Source organism: Myodes glareolus, chromosome 17 (assembly GCF_982192425.1).
Source record: "Myodes glareolus chromosome 17, mMyoGla1.1, whole genome shotgun sequence".
NCBI classification, from domain to species: Eukaryota; Metazoa; Chordata; class Mammalia; order Rodentia; family Cricetidae; genus Myodes; species Myodes glareolus.
The window spans coordinates 57020586-57043698 of record NC_142042.1 but is presented as its reverse complement, the minus strand read 5'-3'; the positions used below and the strand labels follow the sequence as shown (position 1 = coordinate 57043698).

Sequence of the window (23113 nt, the reverse complement as noted above, 5' to 3'; positions counted from 1 at the left end):
CCAAGAGCTGGGGTGGTAAATGCAGCTCCTGGCAGTACTTTCAGCATGAGGCTAGGCTCTCAGGGAACTGAGGGGAGCAGAGGCAGTCAGCGGAACCATGAGGTGGTAGCCTAGCAGTTTATGGTTTGACTTACACTATCAGAGAAGGCTACAGACATGCAAAAAGTCAGGTTCAAACCGAGAAAACCTCTAAACAGATACAATATGTTTGAATATGCTTAGGTGCTAAAGAAAAAAATAGATAAATGGGTATAGACAGTCATAAAAAAGTAAATAAATAGTTTAAAAATTTCAGGAGAGAGTAAAGTATATAAAAGAAATTAAGACATATAAAGATAAAAAATACACAGGGTGTCTGGATTCTGTATGGTGCTTTGTTGATTTTGAATTTTTTAAATGTTGATAACAAAAAATAATAGCTGCTGAGACACATTGGGTTATAAAAACTGCTAAATTAAAACAAGCGATATAAGAATGTCTTAACTTCAAAATGAAAGTCAGAAAATATGTGGCATTAGGGGAGAGGTTTTGCTTTTGTTTCTACAAGAAATAAAAAGCTATAGATTACTTCAAAATTAATGAAGACCAGTGGTGCGGGAGAATTGTCTGTATTCTGTCAATCATGTTTTAAATAAACACTGATTGGCCAGGCAGGAAGTATAGGCAGGTCAATCAGACAGGAAGTAGAGGTGGGGCAAGGAGAACAGGAGTATTCTGGGAAGAAGGAAGCCCATTCCCCCCCACTCCTGCCCAGATTCTGAAGAGGTAAGATGTGACCTGCCCTGCTGAGAAAGGTACTGAACCATGCGGCTAACATAGATAAGAATAATGAGTTAATATAAGTTACAAGAGCTAATAAGAAGCCTGACCTAATGGGCCAATCAGTTTATAATCTTATGGAGTGTTCTGTGTGATTTTCTTTGGGGATTGCCGACTGTGGAGTATTGGGTGGGACAGAAAACCCGACAAGCCGGCCCTCATGTTACAGACCAGATTTGATTGGGGGAGACCTACTGAAAATACTGACTAGAGACATGAAGAAGAAAAACCAAGAAAAACTACAAGACAAGTGATGTATAAGCTGATCCCTCTGCATGGGAACAGCTCTGAGACTGCATTAGACATGATAAATCTTGTTGTCTACAGAGTCCTCATGACTTTCATATGGCATGGGTAGAGACTTATATTACAGCTTGGTAATGCAGTCAAGATGGACTTGTAAAGTTAACAGATACCTTTTATCTGCTCAAACATAAAACAACTTATGCACACTGCACATTCCATACCTGTATTAATGCAAGCATAAATGTTACCTTTAAAAGTTTGTGTGCTTTCAGAAAAAAAGGACCAGACACCAATGAAAACAATCCCAGGTGATCCAGCCTCTCAAAATGCTTCTGTTGCAGTTTTCTCAAATTCTATAGTCTATATCCAGAACAACTTCAAAACTACTAGCTGAGATGGTCTAGCCTCACACACCACTCCAGCCATGACTTCAGATAAGCGCTACACCTTCCCATCACACAAGGACTAAACAAAAAATAATACAGCTAGCTTTCCTAGGACTTTATCATTATCTCAGTTTTTCTCAGGGTTCTCTAAAGATACCATTGCTCCCAGAGAACAGAAAGTAGGCTAGAGAACATGATGCCCAAATTCCCAACAGATGAGATGGTTGGTTTTTGGCCATTTGGTGGGTTATGGATGTTTGTCATCATTTAGGGGAATTGGTTGCAAATTGTTACTTGTCAAGGTAAGGGAAGAAACCAAGCAAGGGAGGTTGAATTCAAGGGTCTCTGTTTGAAAAGAAAAATAGTATATTGATACAAATTTAAGGTTATATTAAAACATACTCTATATGTGTTACTACTCTTGTTTAAGATATTTTTGTAAATTGATTCAAATTTAAGGTTATTTTTGTTATATTGTACATATTTTTATATTCTTGTTTAAAGTATTGTACCTATGCAGCTCATTTAAAAATATAATGTATAGTTTTAGTCCTTAAATGCTATTATTATAAACTATTTAGGATAAATAAGAAATGCAGGTTAGTAGTTAGTTATCTATAAAAATTAAACTTGTAATAATGTTGGATATGTCTCCAAGATTAAACACATATATTTTAGATAGATAGGTGGTCTTCAAACACTTCAGAGACCTACAGAATATGACATTTAAGGTGTTTTTAATAACATAAGGCTTTTCATGATAGTGAGACACGTCTGCACCTTCAAAAAAAGGATGATGGGCATCAAAGAACCTCAGAGCTTGCTTTCAATATGATAAAGCTAGCCATTTGGGCAAGAAACTGACCTTGCCAGGACTTCTGGGCATAGAAAGAAACTGGGAGGAAAAATCTGGACACGATTTACCAGCAGACTCAGAGCAAGTTGGATATGCTGTAATAAGAAGAGGTAACCGAGCCACATGACAAAACATATATTTAAAAAATGGGTTAATAAAGTTATAAGAGTTAGTTGGGAAAAAGTCTAAGCTATAGTCAAGCTTTCCTAACTAATAATAAGTGTCCATGTCATTATTTGTGTGCTGGCCGTCCCAATAAAAAAGTACTATTACCCTTCTAAACTCATTTTTTTTCAAACTTTTCTTGGTTATTCTATATCCTTGTAATCAGAAACAGTCTGTCAATTTCTATTTTAAAAAAAGCTATTAGGATTTTGATTAGAATTACATATAATCAATACATTAAGTTTGGGGAGAATTAATATCAAGTTTCCAAAACCTTGGACATTTATTTAGGTCTTCCTTCAGCAAGGATTCTAATTTTCAGTGTGTGGTTCTTTAATATTTTATCAATATTTGTTTATTAATATTCTATATCTTTATACTATTCATATGTGGTATTAATTTTTAACTTTTTATGGTTCACTGTTAATATATACAATTAATTTGAACACACTGAGCCTATATCTTCAACCTTGCTAAATTCATTCATTAGTTTTAGTTATTCTGTAGTAAGATCTATAGGATTTTCTTTATGGATTATCTCAATCTCTCTTTAAAACAGTCTATTTCTTCCTCTCTAGTCTGGGTGTCTTTTTGTTTCTTTTTTCTTGCCTGACAGCACTGACTAGCATCTCCAGTACAATGCTAAATAGAAATGAAGAAAGCAGATGTTTTTGTCTTGTTATTAATCTTAGGGGAAACCAAATACCTTTTTCAATATGATGTTAATTGCTTTTCTTATGTGTTCCTTTATCAAGCAGAGGAAGTTTTCTTCTATTCCAGGTATTTATTTCTCAAGCTGGCCCTCATTTTACAAAACTGATTTCTATTTTATGCTACCTGTTAACATCTTACATACCAGTAAACATTATTTCAGTTTCTTTCCTTCACTACCCAGCATTTACATTTAAAACCACTTCAAAATTTATTTAATAATAGTAAACAATTTGATAATATATTGATAATAGCTTATTATATAAAATTAGTTTATGGACAAAATTTTAAATTAAAAAACGGTAAGTGCAAAGACATTACTATAATCAAGTAGTGAATACTCATTTTCCCTATTCATTTTAAAATCATCTAATAGACCATTAAAAGTAAAGGGATAAACAATGCGCATATCCTAGCAGGATACTAAGTAGCACCACTGGGAAGGAGTGAATCGCTGATAACTGTAACATGAACCACTCTGATAAAATGCCAAATAAAAATACCCCCATAACATATGATTCAAAGTAATCAGTTTCTAAAACAGGCAGTGCACAGTGACAGAAAGCAGAGCTGTTTGGGTGTGGATAGAAGTGACTGCAAAACCAAGGTGGAGATGTAGTCTCTATACTTGGGTGTCATGTACCCCTGGGGCTGGGTTTGGAGAAATACACTGTCAGGAGCTCCCTCTGGTGTGTGGGGACTAATACAAACTAAAATGGTCAGCAGATGATAGAATTTCATGGGACCACTGTGGAGTATGTGGTTTATCACTGACCAAAAAAAAAAATCATTACACAGAACATGACGACATTAACGTGGTAGTGGTTATCCAGTCTCATGAATCTAATAAAACGCCAATGAACCACTCACTGAAAATACTTCAATAAAGACTGACAAAATTTAAAGGCAAAGATTTTGTTGATGCCACCTAGTACAATTTGTGTTATAGCTCCCTCTACTGTAGCAAAAGAGACTGGCAAGGTATTTTGAAGTACATACTTTTGATAGTGAAGATATCTAACACTGTAACATGTGCTAGAAGGATCAACGACTGAAAACCATGGTTCCAGTACTCCAGAGACTGAAGAGACTAACCTACATGAATACAGCAGTTAAGAGATGGCTTTGTCACCTGACATCATGGTGTGGCAGCTGTTCTGTCAGCAGTTAGCTTCTTGATTCTTAATTGCTTCCACCAATGTTTTAACAGAGTAGGGGCATCAGTGGTTTATCAAAGTGATCCCTATAGACCAGGAGCTGTGAGGATCTCCTGTGAACTTGCTAGCACTGCAAACTCTTAAGCTCCACTCTAGACCTATTAGTAAGAAGTCCTGGTGATGAATCCTTTGAGACAACTTAGATTCATGCTTCAGCTTTAGAGCCACTTCTGTAGGTCTCTCAGATGTTTAACTTCTAACAAGAGTTACATTATTTTAGTGCTCCTTCTTCAGCTCATCTGACCTTCAACTCTATTGAAAACAGCCCCATAGGTGACTCCCTGATTTTCACAGCTGATCCTGGCCTCCAGTTTTATCAATTCTTCTACTGACTATTAGTCACTGTGAGCATTGGTTTTGAATCCAGCATTAAGCCACAGCCAGGGAGTGTGACCAGACAAGTGATGAATGGATGCTTAAAAGAAATCCCACACTAGCTCAGAATTGAGCTAGTTATTTATTTAGGAATAAACTCACAAATCAGGATTCTCTGCTTGAATGGTGGATGGAGATGGAATCCAAACAATCTGAACGAGCAGTTGGCAAAAAGGAGCAAGGGGAAGGAGAAAAAGGAACTGACACAGGTTCTGCGTCCGCGTATATAGTATAAGAGGCTATGCACACCAGTAGGTGGGTAATTACAAGCTGCAGGTCTTTCTACAGCATCTCCCCCTTTTGTTTAAATAAGAGAGTTCTAAGCCTAATACAAAATTAAATACAATAAAACAAATATCCTATTCTAACTAGCTTAAGTCTTGCATAATAAATAACTTGGCCAAGTCATGAGAGGAAAGTAACCCCATCGAAGATCCAAGAAGGGAAATAATATTACTTGAGTAAGTAGGAAGTGCAATCAAGCAACTTACAAAATGTGCAACTAATGACAGAGACAACTGGCTACCTGGGTAATCACCCAAAGTCTCACTTGCAATGTTGAAGCAACCAACTTTGGGTAAGGCCTAGAATAACTGACAGACCATTTTCAAAGGCAAGAAATTTTTCAAAACCATCTTACCCTGTCTTGGCAAGATTTGACAGTCCTGCTTATCCATTTCCAGATACTATGTATTTTGTCAATGGTTGAGGCATATTTCTTTGCCCAGAGGCCAGTTTTGCCAAGAAGAAAACAAGCTCCAAGTGGAGTGTCTTCGGTGATCAACATTCTCTCGGGAATAGATCAGTGCTGCCAGGAGCAATTATGTCTCACTTCAACAGAACTCTAAGTTATATAAATGCCATTTTCTACAGCTCTTTGAGGTGGTTGAAGATTATCTATCTATGCAGAATATAATCTCTATGTAGCTAAAGAACCTGATTAGTCTAACTATAAGTATGACAAACATAGATGACTATTGATCTATAATTCTTAATACCTATATAACTTAAAGACTAAAACAATAAACAACTGTGCAATAAATGACCTCAAAATGTAAACAATGTATACGTATCTTGATCAGACATAGAAATGTACATTGCAATATGGCAAATATACATATATCAATACAATATATATCAATATATAAAAAATGTTTTAAACAGAGGTAGATGCATGCATGCATACAATATTCAATATAATTTAACTCTGTATCAATATACAAGAATCTATACCAATGTAACTGTCTATAAATAATAAGTCACAAGTATTCACTCTATTACTCACTATTATTATTAGTGTGAGTAAGCTCATACCAATCTATTATCCCATCCAATCCTCCCCCCTTTTTGAGAAATAGATAGCTATTATTTAGGAGTAAATTCACAAATCAGGATTCTCTGCTTGAACAGTGGATGGAGAAAAAAAATCCAAACAATCCGAATGAGCAGTCAGAAAAAAAAAAAAAAAAAAAAAAAAAAAAGCAAGAGGAAGGAGAAAAAGGGATGGACACAGGTTCTGCATCCATGTTTATAGTATAAGAGGCCACACCTCAGTAGGTGGTTAATTACAAGCTGCAGGTAATGAATACAGTTTCTGTGTGGTTATTTAGGGGCTAAGCTAGCCAGGCAGCTGGAACAAACAAGCGGGCCCTCTCCCTACAACAATGGGTGCTCCAACGTGGTCAACTAAATCCATGTAAAACCAGAGAGGGCTTGAAAAAGGAATTCTAGGAAAAAAAAAGAGTTTAACACAGCTTTTTACTGTTTACTGGCGGCGTGCCATAGCTCCTTTAAGAGAGATTTTCCTGATTCAGCCGTAGCATTAAAAAAGTTGTGCGGTTTTAAAACGTGGCTTCCTGGTGGGTCGTGCCACCAGCACGAACTCAAGCTATGGAGCATTTCCATGGCATTTGTGGGCTCAGGTGTTTGTGTGTCCACTTAGGGTTGGGAGGAAAATAGCTGAGATCACGCCCATGGTTCAGCGCTCCCGCCAGGGCGGTTGGCAGGATCAGGTCTACTAGGCTTGCACAGGCTGGAGAGCATGGCGGATTTCCGCCACCATATACAGAAATGTTTCCAGGCTGCGCAGTGCTCTGCATGGCAGATTTAGCTGTTACTCAAAAAAAAAGGGGGGGGCATAGGCTGCATGGTGCTACCCAGAGTTTAGGTGGTGAGGATGGCTCCCACCCAGCAGTCCTAGAGCTGAGGTGAATGGTATTTAAAGCCATATTTAAAGCCTGAGAAAGGCAGAGCCAGCACCCAGGGTCAGTGAGACCAAGCTGCTTGGCAGTTTAAGAAATGCTTCTGATCAAAAAAGAATTACAGATACATAGTAGGGCAGATTCAGACAAAAAAGACCTATAAATGGGTCACAGTGTTGGATAAATGTACGTAGGCGGGGGAGAGAGAAGAAAAAGAGTGTAGAGTTAAAAAGTAAATTGTTTTAAAAAAATCTTTAAAGGGACAAAGTACAGATATAGATTAAAAGGAGTAAAAAAAAATAAGCCACATAAAAATGGAAAATTCACAGAGAATCTGGATTCTGTATATTATTGTGCTTTCTTTAAATTTTGACATTGAAGGAGGTAAGTACAGAGAGACATTTCATTGTATGGGCTGTTAAACTAAACCAGCATGTATATTATAAAGGTATCTTGACTTCAGAATTTGGGTCTAAGGATATGCTGCTTTGGAAAAGAGTTTCTTCTTTTGTTTTCACAGAAGATGAGAACCTGTGGATTGCTTCTACACCAATATGGTTTCATGGACCAAGGCCTCTTGAAAGGTTGCCATGAACACCCTCAAAAAATTACTTTGCCCAACTGCTGACTGAGATGAACCTAGCACATAGGATACACCATGAAAGACCTGACTAACAGCTCCCCCATACAGCAGGAAACACTTTGGAGAGAAAAAAACTACACCCATATTCCCAAATATTGTCTATAAATGTTTATTTACATTTAAAGGAGGATATGATGTAGATATGAATAATTACATTAGTATGGATCTTGGTTTATTGATACAAATTTAAGGTCAATCTTGTTATATGTATATTTCTGCCTTTGATTAAGGTGTTGTGTTTGTGTAGTTCATTTAAAAAATGTAATGTATAAGAAAGGCAGGTTGGTGTTTACTAGGACTTTGACTCTGGGCAGTGGGTGACAACACTGTTAGTTTGTTGTTATTTGTCTTGATAAGAAATCTCATGTGTCAGTATCAAGGTTTTTTCTTTTCTATGAGCTAATGAACTTCCCCAAAGGAAGTCTTTTTAAAAGTGCCTGTTGCCTCAAAGTCCACAGCTTCTATAGCTGAGGTTTCCCTCATCAGAAACCTTCTTCCATTCAGATGGACAGAGATTAGGCAGGGTGGAAATAAGAGTCTAATATTCCCACATAAACATTCCCTATCTCCACTTTCAGTTTTTGAAAGTGCCCATCATTTATCAATTCATCAGTTTGTTCAAATTTACTTCCCCAATACAGTTACTTAGCTTTCTCTGCTCTGCCTTTTAAACATGTATTGTCAGAAGTTGTCTCTGCCCTCTATTACCTCACTAGTGTTCTACAGTCATTTAGTCATTTTAATGGCTTTCAAGAAAGTATAAATAAATGAATTGTGTTTAGTTGGCCAAACTGAACTGAAATATCTTTTTAGTAGAGACAACTTCAAAGGATTATACAGATGCCTTCTTTACTCTTTATTCTCAGTCTTTAGAAATTCATCTTTTGAACTGCCTCTTCAAAATATTTATTAAAAGTAATTATTTTTTCTGAAAATGTGTTTCTTTTTAAACTCTTATCACAATCCTCATAATTACCCACATTGGAAATGTTAACGCTATCTTTTATTTTCCCTTCTTACTGAATCTCCCTGCACTGAACCACTCAATACCAGAGCTGGTAACCCCAGCATGATATTCCACTATCAGCTTTGTGCTGTGGAATCCTATAAACTGTGAATATGTGTTGTTCTCATTGGTTGATAAATAAAGCTGCTTTGGCCTATGGCAAAGCAGGCGGGAAATCCAAGCAGAGATAGAGGTGAAGGAGGGCAGAGTCTGGGAGATGCCAGTCAGCCGCTTAGGACGCAAGCCATGTAGAAAATAAGGTAATACCACAGCCACATGGCAATACATAGATTAATAAAAATGGGTTAATTTAATGTAAGAGCTAGCTAGTAATAAGTCTGAGTCATTGGCCAACATTTATAAATAATATTAAGCCTCTGACTGGTCATTCAGGAACTGGCAGGTGGGAAAGAAACCTACATTTACAATTTCATGGCTGTTCCCAAACACCAACTCATCTGATTTCAGCATCAACTCTGGTTAAAATAACCCACTTCCATTACAGCTCCTTCATGGTTTTCAAGTTAAACAACTATTCTTCCTTCAAAAGACTATATTTTGTTAACGGCTCTCTTATAAAATTAATATATGTGGGGTTTATTGACATACTGAATGTATTTTATTTCATAGAGTATGAGAATTTTAAGAAAAGAAGTGTTAAAAGATCTATTGACTTTAACTGATAATACTGATGGTTATACAGTCTTCTGTTAAACCATCAACACACATAATAAATAATGTAGGAACTACTGAAGAAAACAAAACAGTATAGAGCCCTTTGAATTTTCAGGGAAAAAAGCCATCACAAGTTAATTCACAGGACAGCTTCATGGGGGAAATATGAAAGGTAAAATGGCCCTTAATTCAGGCCAAGGACACTACGTAAGACTTCACTATGTCACTGCCATGTCAATCAGTTGCCACCTGTAGTAAGTAGTTAAAACACTAACTGTTATCTTCTCCCCTGCTTCCTCCATCTCAACCATCCCATTCCCCCAAACCTCCGCTTCTCCCTTCTCTCTCCCCATCTCCTCTTTCCCCCACCCCATCCCCACGCTCCCAACTTTTGTCTGGCAATCTTGTCTACTTTCAATATCCAGGAGGATAAATATATGTTTTTCTCTGGGTTAACCTTTTTATTTAGCTTCTCTAGGATTGTGAACTATAGACTCAATGTCCTTTGTTTATGGCTAGAATCCACTAATGAGTGCGTACATACCATATTCCTCTTTTTTACTTATCTCACTCAGTAAAGTGTTTTCTAGTTCCATCCATTTGCATGCAAAATTCAAGATGTCATTGTTTTTTACCGCTAAGTAGAACTCTAATGTGTATATGTTCCACACCTTCTTTATCCATTCTTCCATTGAGGGACATCTAGGTTGTTTCCAGGTTCTGGCTACTACAAATAGTGCTGCTATGAACATAGTTGAACAAATGTTCTTGTAGTATGATAGGGCACCTCTTGGGTATATTCCCAAGAGTGGAATTGCTGGATCCTGAGGTAGGTTGACATCCAGTTTCCTGAGAAAGCACCAACTGATTTCCAAAGTGGTTGCATAAGTTTGCATTCCTACCAGCAATGGATGTGTGTCCCCTTACTCCACATCCTCTCCAACAGAGGTTATCATTGGTGTTTTTGATTTTAGCCATTCTGACAGGTGTAAGATGGTATCTCAATGTTGTTTTGATTTGCATTTCCCTGATTTATCTTAATTAAGGGAGCCATTTTAGGGTTGGCAAGAGACTTGGCTCTAGAAAGGTTCCCAGGTGTCCAAGGGGATGTCCCCAGCTAGGTCCTTGGGCAGCAGAGGAGAGGGTGCTTGAACTGGCCTTCTCCCGTAGCCACACTGATGAATATCTTGGATATCACCATAGAACCTTCATCCGACGATGGATGGAGATAGAGACAGAGACCCACATTGGAGCATTGGACTAAGCTCCCAAGGTCCAGATGAAAAGCAAAAGGAAGGAGAACATGAGCATGGAAATCAGGACCGCGAGGGGTGTGTCCACCCACTGACACGGTGTGACTGATCTAATGGAAGCTTATCAAGGCCAGCTGGACTGGGACTGAACGAGCATGTGATCAGACCAGACTCTCTGAATGTGGTTGACAATGAGGGCTGACTGAGAAGTCAAGGACAATGGCACTGGGTTTTGATTCTACTGCATGTACTGGCTTTTTGGGAGCCTAGTCTGTTAGGATGCACACCTTCCTAGACCTGGATGGAGGGCCTTGGACTTCCCACAGGGCAGGGCACCCTAACTTCTCTTAGGACTGGAGAGTGAGGGGGAGGGGCAGTGGGGGGGAGTGGGAGGGAAATGGGAGGATGGGAAGAGGTGAAAAATTTTAATAAATAAATAAATAAAACTCTAACTGCTAGTCTTTGGTGAATTTACACCAAATGCACATATGGCAGAACAGTCTTCTTCATTTCTGACCAGAGCCTCTTTGAATTAACTAACATCTGAGAAATTAAGGGGTTGGGCTAGCCTGCAATTCTCTGTACACTATCAAGACTTAATTCTGATCCTCACGGAACTTTATTATACCCTATCTTAACATTGTACCATCAGTTTTTATAAAGGCTGTATCATTGACTTTTAGGCCTTTTATACATGTCAATTACACACTTCATATACGAAAATGTCTAATATAATCCCAGCACTTAGGGGCAGGGGCAGGTGGATCTCTTGTGTTTGAGGCCAGCCTGGTCTACAGAGCAAGTTCCAGGACAGCCAGAGATACACAGAGAAACCCAGTCTTGGAAAAAAAAAATTTAAAAAAAAAGGTCTGGCTACAGATTAGACTGGTTTAAGGATAGAATGGACAAGTGAAGGGATAAGAGACAAAGCTAAAAGAGATGAAAGAACCATAGTAGCTTCTAGCACCACTACCTGAAGATATTTAAGATTACACATTCACAGTTGAATCACACAAAACTGACAATGTTCAACTGTCTTCAGCTTTTGAAAAAAGAAGTTTCATACAGTTTACCCACTGGTTGAATATATGGTAATGAGTTGTGCAGTTTAAGTCATCTTGTAACTAGCAGAACAAACACATTTACCTCACTTGTCAAAGTAATGTGCTCTCCCAACTCCCAGGGCAGAGAATCATCTTCTGTAGAATGACCACTACATGCTTCAGCTTCCAGGAAATTCAATGCTGAATTCAGTAGTTCAGTGTTAACAACTGTCTCAGCTACTGCTTTAATATTGCTATTTCTATGTTTACTCTTGATCTCTTCTAATTTTATTGATCCACAAGTATGACTTCCTGAAAATGAATATAAATGACTATTTACCTAGCCTACTGTTGATATACTGGTGATGGTCCATATAGACTCTAGAGGGGTCTAGACAGCATATTATCTATTCCTGGCCCTAAGTGACATATACTATGTTCATGGTTGTACTGGCTAAGATACTGGAGACATGGTTATAAAAGTAAGTCATCAGGGGCTGAAGAGATGGCTCAGCAGTTAAAAGCACTGGCTATTCTTCCAGAGGTCCTGAGTTCAATTCCCAGCAACCACATGGTGACTCACAACTACCTATAATGAGACCTGGTGCCCTCTTCTGTTCTGCAGGTATACACGTAGGCAGAACACTGCATATATAATAAATATATCTTTTTTTTAAAAGCCAGTCATCAACAGGTGAGATGGGAACTGAAGTTAGGAAGGAATGGGATGACATGTGACAGGCAGGTAAAGGCATTCTGCAAGAGGCAGTCATGTCTGAAAATGTCTGACTAGATGAGATTGCTTAAGGATAGAATGGAAGGACGAGGATGAGAGCTGAAGCAAAAGAGACAGAAGGCCATTGTAGCTTCTGCGAAGCATAAAGGAAACTAGGACTAGCATCTTCTATTATCACATCTGCTTCAGGCAAAGCATACTGATAAGCCTAGAAAGACTGCTACAAAAAGGTCTCTCCTCAGACAGCTTATTATTATACAATCTTAGGATCAGCCTAACCTATGTGCTAACCCCAAAGCACATATGATAACTGAATTGCTATCATGGCCTCTTTACAGAGCAAGATGAGGAACAGACATCATTTATAATATTAATCAAAAAGTACTTAAATGAAATCCAACCATTAGAAAACAATCTGGAATATAATTGAGGGATAATCTTCATAGAAACTAATCCAAATACTTAAAAAAAGTGTTAATTTTGCAAAAGGCTAAAATCTGTCTGGAAAGGTTTATACACACACACACACACACACACACACACACACACACACACACACACTAAAGGTGACTAAAGAGATATGACAACTAGCCCAGTGGTGGTTGTGGCACATGGCCCTTAATCCCAGTGCTCAGGAGGCAGAGGAAGAGGCAGGTGAATCTCTATGAGTTCAAGACCAGCCTGGTCTACAGAGCAAGTTCCAGGACAGATTCCAAAGCTATAGAGAAACCCTGTCTCTAGAAACAAACAAAACAAAACAAAAAGAGAAAGAAATGAGAACTAAATAGAGTAACACTGTATCTTGAACTGGGATTTAAAAAAACCTGAAATGTATTTTGAAATAATGGAAGAAAAATTTAGGTGGAATATGTCATACCATAGAACTGTATGACTTAAATCTTCTGAATATGAAAACTGAATTGTGACCATGTAGAATACCCTTTTCTTCTTAAATATTTTTTCCTTTTTATTGAAAAAATTTCCCATCACATAATATACTCTAATTACAGTTTCCCTCCCTCCACTCCTACCAGTTCCTCCCCACCTCCCTCATATCCAGATCCATCCATTCTTGAAAGCCATGCTGAAATATCAAATGCTGGTAACTAACCCTCAAATTATCCAGAGAACAGTGTTATTTTTAAATGAGGAAAACTACTTGTATGTATGTACATACGGAAAGGCAAGTCTAGATGGCTTTGATGAGAGGTAGCAAGAGACACAAGGGGCATAGGGCTGAGGACATAGATCAGAAGTAGAATGTTTGCCAAACCTGTGCTAACAAGGCTCTGGGTTTGATACCCAGTAGTGTGTGTGTGTGTGTGTGTGTGTGTGTGTGTGTGTGTGTGTGTGTGTGTGTGTGTATAGCATGTAGGAGCTAGGGAAGAAGAGAAAGGGAAGCTCTACCACAACCCGTGTCAAATTCCACAGCTTTACATGTAAAGCACAAAAATTACTGTGGCATGTTCATTTAGCTAGGACGTAGCACTGAATAACTAAAGCTGTCACTCTGTCTTAAGGTCCAGCGCTCTTACAACTATTTGATACAGACGTAGGCCTAAGCACATAGGACACACAGAAACAAGGAAAGCCCGGAGGTGGGAAACTCAGGCCAGGGCAGATGCTCTGAGCTATCTGGAATAACGCAGACGTGGAAAGGAGCAGAATGAAGCGACAAGAAAAGAGAAGTACACAGCACACTGATGTATTAAAAGGAAAAGCAGGAACAGCACTAATTTAGAGACTAAAAAACATTGGAAAACATTAAGACTAGTATTCATAAAAAAACAATTCAATATGGATGAATATGATAATCCACTCTGAGATGTGTGCATTGTTCTGCTCTAATGTACCAGACATAAGTGAACCCTATTTACATCAGAGTACAGCAGGACACTTATCCTTTGTGCATTCCCAGTGGCTGAGCGGTAATGGGCAGTAAGCATGTGCTGGGCAAATGATGTGTTTTTAAGTCATCCATGTGTAATACACAAGAAACATAAACATGAAATTCAGTTACTGGTGATATAAAGACATAATTGTTTTGTATGCCTTTAAGAAAGCATACATATGTAATTAATGACACCCCACCCCCCAGGCCCATTTACAGAGCTCCACCTGGGCTTTTGAGTATAAGCTCCAAACTGTCTTTTTTCATTCACATGTATCTTCATACAAAACCTTAAGGGAAGAATGGTTGATGATTATCATTTAGTACCATTGAAACATATATGATCATTCCTAAAAGATGTATTCTGAACTCAGCTGGGTCCAAAGAAGACCATCATACTGCCTGGCTCTACCTCAGCCTACAAAAACTTTGTAGTTATGGACCATTGAATCTATGCTTTAAGAAGTTTTCTAAGTGATTATAAAGTACATAAAAGGCAGGAACACAATAACTCACATAAAGGAACTAACCACCCCCTTCCTCTGATTTATTATTATTATTTTTTGAGCCAGAGTCTTGCTATGTAAGTACATACGTATATAGCTCAGGACGGCTCAGGGTTGGCAATACTCAGGTCTTCTTATTGTAGAATATTAATTTAACTAGGCAAAGATTGCTGCATTGTTTTTGCTGCCTTTGCTAACAACAGTGTTAAGATGTGTTATATTTGTTTGTACTGCATTTGTTTAGTTCTGTAAAAATGTGCTGCATTTGTTTCACCTTGCCTGCCTAAGGTACCTGATCGGTCTAATAAAAAGCTGAATGGACAATTGCTAGGCAGGAGAGGAAGGATAGACAGGCTGGTGGGCAGAGAGAATAAGTAGGAGAAAGGAGAGAAGAGAGAAGGAGGGAAAAAGAGGGACATGACTAGAGCCAGATTCCAGGCAGCCACCAGCCAGATGTGAGAAGCAGTAAAAGCATGATATACAGAAGGAAAGAAAGGTAAAACGCCCAGAGGCAGCAGGTGGATGAAGAGAAACAGGATAGTTTAAGTTAAAGAGAGCTAGCCAGAAACAAGCCTAAGCTAGGCTGAGTATTCATAACTAATAGGAAGTCATGAGCTGGTTGGTAGCCCCCCAAAAATGCCTGTTACATCTTATCTCTGGAATTTTAGGATTAGAGATCTGCACCACCAGAAGAGAACATTTATTTGATAAAATAGCTACCTTACAGTCATTCTTAGAGACAGGGCTTAATATTTACCAACCCAAGTACATAAAACTCTTGCAGTAAGTACAGTCCATGTAATATATAGTCACAATTTGATTATTTAGCAATCATATAGCAACACTACTCTACAAAAATGTCAATGAATAGATAAATATGTGGCACATATCTACAGTGGAATATTATTAATCCATTAAAAATGATGAAAATTTGTCATTTCTATCAGCCTGGGTGGATCTAAAAACTATTATGTCCAGGGAAAGACAACAAGCACAGAAAAACAAGTGACTGTATCATCTTCTTCATATGTGAGATGTGAAAAGGGCAACCAGATAGGAGTGTAACAGTAGCAACCAGAGCCTAGAGAGGAAGAGGAAGGGACAGAGGACCAAAGAGTACTATGTTACAGTCACATGGGGAGAAAGTAGCTCTGGTGTGCTACTGCTAAAGCATGATTACAGATAACACTACATTTCAGAAAGACAGGATTTTAAAAGTTGTCACCATAAAGAACTAATTATTTGAGTTGAATGATATGATTAATTTGATTTCAACATTACCCAACATATTCCTGCATAGCAATATCATAGTAATAGAAACAGTTTTTGTCTTCTTATACCGCCTAAAATAAGCTTACTTAAAAACACTTTTGAGTATATGCTTACTTTAATGTCTCAGCAAGAAAGAAGCTCTGCTGCACGTCATCATGCGTAGGAGTGAGGGAGTACACATCCTTGACTCCGGAAAACCCACCACTGACTCGGCAATACTTTTCAATAGCCTGTGAAGGAGAGCAGAGAGGACAATTAATTCTGTGGAATTCAGTTCTGAAGGACAAACTGAAAGACTACATTCAAAAGTTCATAGAAATGATAGGCATAATAGATGGCCTTGCTGGGAAGCAGACATATGGACCTCTGTGAGTTCGAAGCCAGCCTGGTCTCCTATAAAGTGAATTCTAGGACAGTCAGAGCTACATAGTGAGACCCTGTCTCTACCAAAAAGAAAAACAAACGCTCATATAAATCTGTAAGAAAATTGATCAAACTGATAATATATTAAGCCTAAGCATAGTGTTATTGAAAAGAAATATTCTCACACTGGAAAAACAAACTTGCACTGGGATGTCTTTCCCTCTCTAATACTATAATCTCTCTACAATAAGCTTATGTTTTCCCGACTTTGATGTCAAATTTGACCTATTCTTTCTGAATTAGAGAGTTGTCTGGCACAAAGACAGAAGCTAGTTTGTAATTAGGCGTAGAGGAAATGGCTAATAAAGCACTTGTCTTAGAAAGTGAGGACCTGAATTCAGCTCTCCAGAATTCATGAAAAAAGCAGAGTGCAATGGTACATGTCTGAACTCCACATACACATGCATGAGTACACACACGCACACACGCACACACACCCGCACGCAGTTAACTTCAATGACCACTTCCAAGAACAAATACTAATTCACAACATCCTAAAAATGTAGGAGCTTTATACAATAGTGGTAATAGGAGATGTTTATTGTAACCATCCTCTATTCTGAGACACTGTATCCCCACAGTCTAATTAGTTAGGTGGTGAGAAGTAGCAGGAAGTGCACACCTACATGCCTAGACAATAATGGCTACTATTTCAGAGTTAACAATCTGCTGAAGGCCATTCTAAGAGCTTCATATGCTCTGGCATTTAAATTCCATAATCCTAGGAGGTTAACAGCTCTACTTTTCAGATGGAGAAATTGAGCTGAGCAATTTGTTCTCTCTTAACTACTGTGTTCTAATACTTGACTAGAATTTAAAATACTGTATTTTTTTGTGTGTCCTTGAACATGCATAAATCAAATGTATTAAATCAAAAACAATCTATTTACAACTCTACTTTTAAGTCAAAGCCACCAAATATCTTGCTGGTGCAGATGGCACACTTCAGAGCACTCGAGGCTCTTCCTGCTCTTGCTGCCTGTCCTACTCACCTGGCCTTCTCTTCTACCGGAAAGCTAGCTAACAACGAAAAGTGCTTAACCAAGTTCTTTCCCTTTTTTCTTTTCTTCTTCTTCTTCTTCTTTTTTTTTGTTTTGTTTTGTTCCCAGCACCTACATCAGAGGGCCCAGAATCACCTGTAATTCCAGTTCCAGAGGATCCACCACCTCTTCTGCCCTCCAGAGGAATGCACACTCATGGGGTATATACAAATAATAAATAAATGTTTATTTGTTTTAATAAACAATAATTTTTGTTTGTTTTAAAGACTAGCTTATCATCATATCAGAACATTTTAGGCCCAGGTAAGCTTTGGGCTCACTTAGCAGCCCAGTCTAGTATCATACTTATGACAGCTTCTACCTTAGCCTTCTACAGGTTAGGATTATAAAAGCAGGTACTACCACATTCAATGTGAATGCTGACTGTTGAAGAGTAAATGGACTGCTTCCTTTACTGCTAACCATAACAAATTCCTGCTTCCAAATACTCTCTCTCTCTTTCTCCTCCTCTTCTTCTTTTTCTTCTTCTATGTGTGTATGCCACATTTTGTCTTTTAACCTATTTCTAAAAACAATTTACTGGTCCACACAGGAATTATTAGAACACGAGGTAAAATGAAAAAGAATCATCCTCCCAGGCTATGAATCTGGGTCAATGTGACAATGCTTTTTTCTTCAGTGGTTAAACATTAACAAGATATAGTAAAAATAATATTGCTTATTCTGTAACAACACTGGGAGACTGTCTTTTAAATAACACCTGATAGTTGCTTACTAGAACAGCGAGTGCATGCAGCTATGAAAATACTGGGAGGGAGCAAACAGGAGGCTAAGGCTTGTTTGTCCTGCTCAACAGACAAACTGAGAACAGTTTCCTCCCCAGAGAAAGAAAAAGCGGGATGAGGATAGCATGGTACGGGGCAGCCCTGCCCGCCAGCTTAGACAACAGAAGGGAGTGTACTTACCAGTGCTGCTTCCCAGCCCCACTGCCTGTATCTGGGGTCGTGGGTGAAACGCCACAGATACCAATAGGTTTCAATTACTTCTGGACGGAGGATGTAATACTTTTCAGCTTGCCGCACAGCCACAGCTTCCACTGCACCATCAAACTTGAAGGACTCAGGACCTAGTTTTAACGCTGTAATGTGTCAAAAAAAAAAAAAAGGCGACATAATGTGTGTGTTTTAAAGAATACCTACTGTTCTCTCTAAAAGGAAGAAGTATGAAGTAATCTTTATCTTTTCTGGTTGTTTTTTTTTTTGCTTCCTACTGTTTTAATTTTTATTTATTTATTTGGTGTTAAAGACACAGATATAAATGGACATTTCTATCTTGCCTGGTAAAGTAGCCATTCAGTACCAAAGAAACACACAGAGATTTATATTACTTATAAACTGTTTGGCCTATTAACTCAGGCTTATTATTAACTAGCTCTTAAAACTTAAACTAACCCATAATTCTTATCTATGTTCAGCCATGTGGCTTAGTACCTTTCCTCAGTGTAGCATTTTCATCTTATTCCTCTGCATCTGGGTGGTGACTGCAGACTGAGCAGTTCCTCTTCCCAGAACTGTCCTAGTCTGGTCGTCACACCTATACTTCCTGCCTGGCTATTGGTCAATCAGCATTTTATTAAACTAATATGAGTGAAAAATCTTTACCTCGTACAAAAGCATTATCCCACAGCACCCAGAGTCTCTCACATATTAGGCTGAGCTACACCCCAGTCCTGAAGTAACTTTGGTTATTTTTATTGTTACTGTTTTACAAAATTGGTTTCAAAAGAACCACATTTTCCTTCTAACAGAATTATAAATATTTGTATGCTCTGGCATGAAGTATCTTCAGTGCAATATGCATCAACACATCAATATAGGGCTAAATCTGACTCTATCAAGAGCTAAGCAGTACCCTAGAAACAAACACAATCCAGGAACACAGATACTATCTGTCCCTTTACTTGTGCCTTCAATCATTTTCATCAATATTTTGTAATTTTCAGCATACAATTTTTCTCTTTGGTTAAATCAATTCATAAAGTATTGTTATTATTGTGGGGGGAGCATGGAGGACTATGCACACAGGTGTGAGTGTGCAGACACTGCATGTGGAAACCAAGGAGAGGAAGGTATTTAAGCATCCCCTTCCATCACTCCTTGTCGAGTTCCTTTGAAGTAGACTCTTGCTGAATCTAGACTTTGCAGTGTTTCAGCAAAGCTTGCATTCACCAGGCCCTAGCCATTCTTCTGTCTCCATTGTCAGTCTTGGAGTTAAAGAAACATCCAGGCCCAGGTCTGGCTTTTAAGTGGGTGCTAGAAACTCTGATCCTCAAGGCTGGACAATACAGCGCTCTCTCTCTCTCTAGCTCCAATTATTTTATCATTTTACATGATCATAAAGAGGGTTCTTTTCCTGATTGCTCCCACCAACAGACTGTGATTAGCATAAAGAATAAAACTGATTTTTGTACATTGACTTGTATTCTATCACTGCAATGGATTAATTCATTCTAGCAGGGTTTTGTGTGTGTGTGTGCGCGCGCGCATGTGCGCATGTGCAGTTTTAATTAGGATTTCCTACCTACATATCACCCCATGCGGAAATCAGGATGATTTTTTTTTCTTCCTGTCTGATATGAATGCCTTTCATTTCTTTTTCTTGTCTGACTATTCTCGCTAGTAACTCCTAGTACTATATGGAACAGACTCTGAATTCAAAGCCATCCTTGGTAAATAATAAAATTCTGTTAAGAATAAATAAACAAAACTATTTTTTAAAAATCCAACACCATAAGCATTGCGATGAAAGTAACCATGACAGTATGAAAGTAACCAAAGACAGGTTATTTGGTCTAGATTTCTTGTTCTCTTCTTTCCTTCAAAGAAAAACGAAATTTTCATGAACATGGATGGATCTGGAAATTACTGTATTGGTGAGGAATCCCAGACTCAGGAAGATAAATACCACATATATTCTCCCTCGTGTGCAGATCCCAGCTTTGAATTTATGCTTCTGTATAAAGATAACTAGATAGACATAGAGATAAAGATAGGTGTGTGTTTATGTGGGCCTAGCAGAGAAGGTAATACTGTGAGATGCCTAAGTGGGAAGGAGACAAGAGGCAGAAGAGACCGAGTGGGGCCGTCTACTGAAACAACATGTGAAAACACCGCAATGAGAGCTGCTACCTTGTAGGTTAACTTTCAATTTGTTAGTACTAAGAGGTGCTCAGATAAAGATTTTAAAGGTTAACCTTAAGATTACATTAGTTGGCTTTCTGCCTGGAACCCCTACCCTTCCTCTCTCCCTTTTTCGGGGCTTAAATTCCTCCAACTCAGCCTGGGTGGGCGCCGCCTTGCAAACGGAAGGGAGTCCCTTTGTTCTAAAAGCCTGCCTGCAGCAAGGTAAGACTGCAGGCAGGGAGACTTCTGACCAGCGAGTGGCTCTGTTCCTGTAGCAGAAGATACAATGGAGGGGTAAGTGTGTTCCTGACTGCCACACAAGTCCGGTAAGGGAACACACAATCTTCCCGCCATCCTTATCTCCCTGACTACTCCAAAGGGGCGGCCTCACCCAGCTAAACCCTCTCTCCTCCGACGCCATCCCGGCTTTCTGCCTGGAACCCCTACCCTTCCTCTCTCTCTTTTTCGGGGCTTAAATTCCTCCAACTCAACCTGGGTGGGCGCCGTGGCCAGGATGGGTGGTGAGTGCAAATGGCAGGGAGTTCCTTTGTTTTAATAGCCTGCCTGCAGCAAAGTAGGACTGCAGGCAAAGTGATTCCTGGAGAGCAAGAGGCACTAATCCGGTAGTAGAAGACCCAGTAGAGGGAAGAGCCATTGGAGAGCATCTGAAGGAAGAGATGGGCAGGCGCCAAGGCAAGAATTCCTCCAAAAATATGAAAAACAACATGATCCCAGTGATCTTACGACAGAAGGACTTGAACACCCTATTCCGGAAGAAGTGGAAAACAGTGTCATTATGAAAGTAATAGAGTCTCTTAAACAGGGTATGAATAACTCACTTAAAGAAATAGAAGAGAAATATAACAAAAAGATGGAAGAAATGAGTAAAGAAATGGAAGAGAAATATAACAAAAAGTTTGAAGAAATGAGTAAATTCGTAATGATACCCTGGGAAACCAAGAAAAAACAATCAAACAGGTAATGGAATCAGTTCAAGAATTGAAAACTGAAATGGAGGCAGTGAAGAAAACACAAACCGAGGGCCGGCTGAATATGGAAAATCTAGGTAAACAAACAGAGACTTCAGGAACAAGCATAACCAATAGAATACAAGAGATAGAAGAACGAATCTCAGATTATGAAGACACAACAGAGAAAATAAACGCCCTGACCAAAGAAAACAGCAAATGCAACAAATTCTCATCACAAAACATTCAGGAAATATGGGACATAATAAAAAAACCAAATCTAAGAATAATAGGAGTAGAAGAAGGAGAAGAATTGCAGATCAAAGGTCCAGAAAATATACTCAACAAAATTATAGAAGAAACCTTTCCCATCCTAAAGAATGATATTCCTATGAAGGTTCAAGAAGGATACAGAACACCGAATAGACTGGATCAGAAAAAAACATCCCCTCGCCATATAATAATCAAAACACAAAGCATTCAGATTAAAGAAAGGATATTAAGAGCTGCAAAGGAAAAAGGTCAAGTACCTTATAAAGGTAAACCTATCAGACTTACACCAGACTTCTCTATGGAAACCATGAAAGCCAGAAGGTCCTGGATAGAGGTACTGCAGAAACTAAGAGACCATGGATGCAAGCCCAGACTACTATACCCAGCCAAGCTATTGTTCACTATCAATGGAGAAAACAAAATACTCCAGGATAAAAACAAATTTAAACAATACGTAGCTACTAATTCAGCCTTACAGAGAATATTAGAAGGAAAATCACAACCCAAGGAATCCAACATTCCCAACACTGCCTACAATAACTCAGACATCTAGCAACCCTTCACAAGCACAACTCAAAGAAGGAAAACACATACACTCTAGTACCCAAAAAAAAAATGACCAGAGTCAACAACCACTGATCATTAATATACTTAATATCAATGGACTCAATTCACCTATAAAGAGGCACAGACTTAGAGATTGGGTACAAAAACAGGATCCAACATTCTGCTGTTTACAAGAAACACACCTCAACCACAAAGACAGACACCTACTCAGAGTAAAGGGTTGGGAAAAGGTTTTCCAAGCAAATGGACCCAAGAAACAAGCGGGTGTGGCCATTCTAATATCTAACAAAATTGACTTCAAACTAAAATCAATCAGAAGAGATGGAGACGGACATTTCATACGCATAACAGGAACAACTCATCAGGAAGAAGTCTCAATCCTGAATATCTATGCCCCTAATATAAAGGCACCCACATATGTAAAAGAAACTCTTCTAGAACTCAAGGCAGTCATCAAACCACACACACTAATAGTAGGAGACTTCAACACTCCTCTCTCACCAATGGACAGGTCAATCAGACAGAAACCTAACAGAGAAATAAGAGATGTATTGGAGGTATTGAATCAAATGGACTTAACAGACATCTATAGAACACTCCACCCAAATAGGAAAGAATATACCTTCTTCTCTGCAGCTCATGGAACCTTCTCGAAAATTGATCACATACTCGGTAACAAAGCAAACTTCCACAGATCC

General features: G+C 38.6%; 1 protein-coding gene across 1 annotated transcript in view; it reads right to left on the bottom strand.

Moving 5' to 3' along the window:
- The window catches only part of Man1a2 (mannosidase alpha class 1A member 2), a 127608-nt gene that overhangs the window by 5741 nt on the left and 98754 nt on the right, over positions 1-23113 (bottom strand). The window contains exons 11-12 of the mRNA XM_048442188.3: positions 18391-18563; positions 16116-16231 (exon numbers count right to left, since the gene is read on the bottom strand). Coding sequence (XP_048298145.2) covers positions 16116-16231; positions 18391-18563 — 289 coding nt within the window. The remainder of the gene's footprint in view (positions 1-16115; positions 16232-18390; positions 18564-23113) is intronic.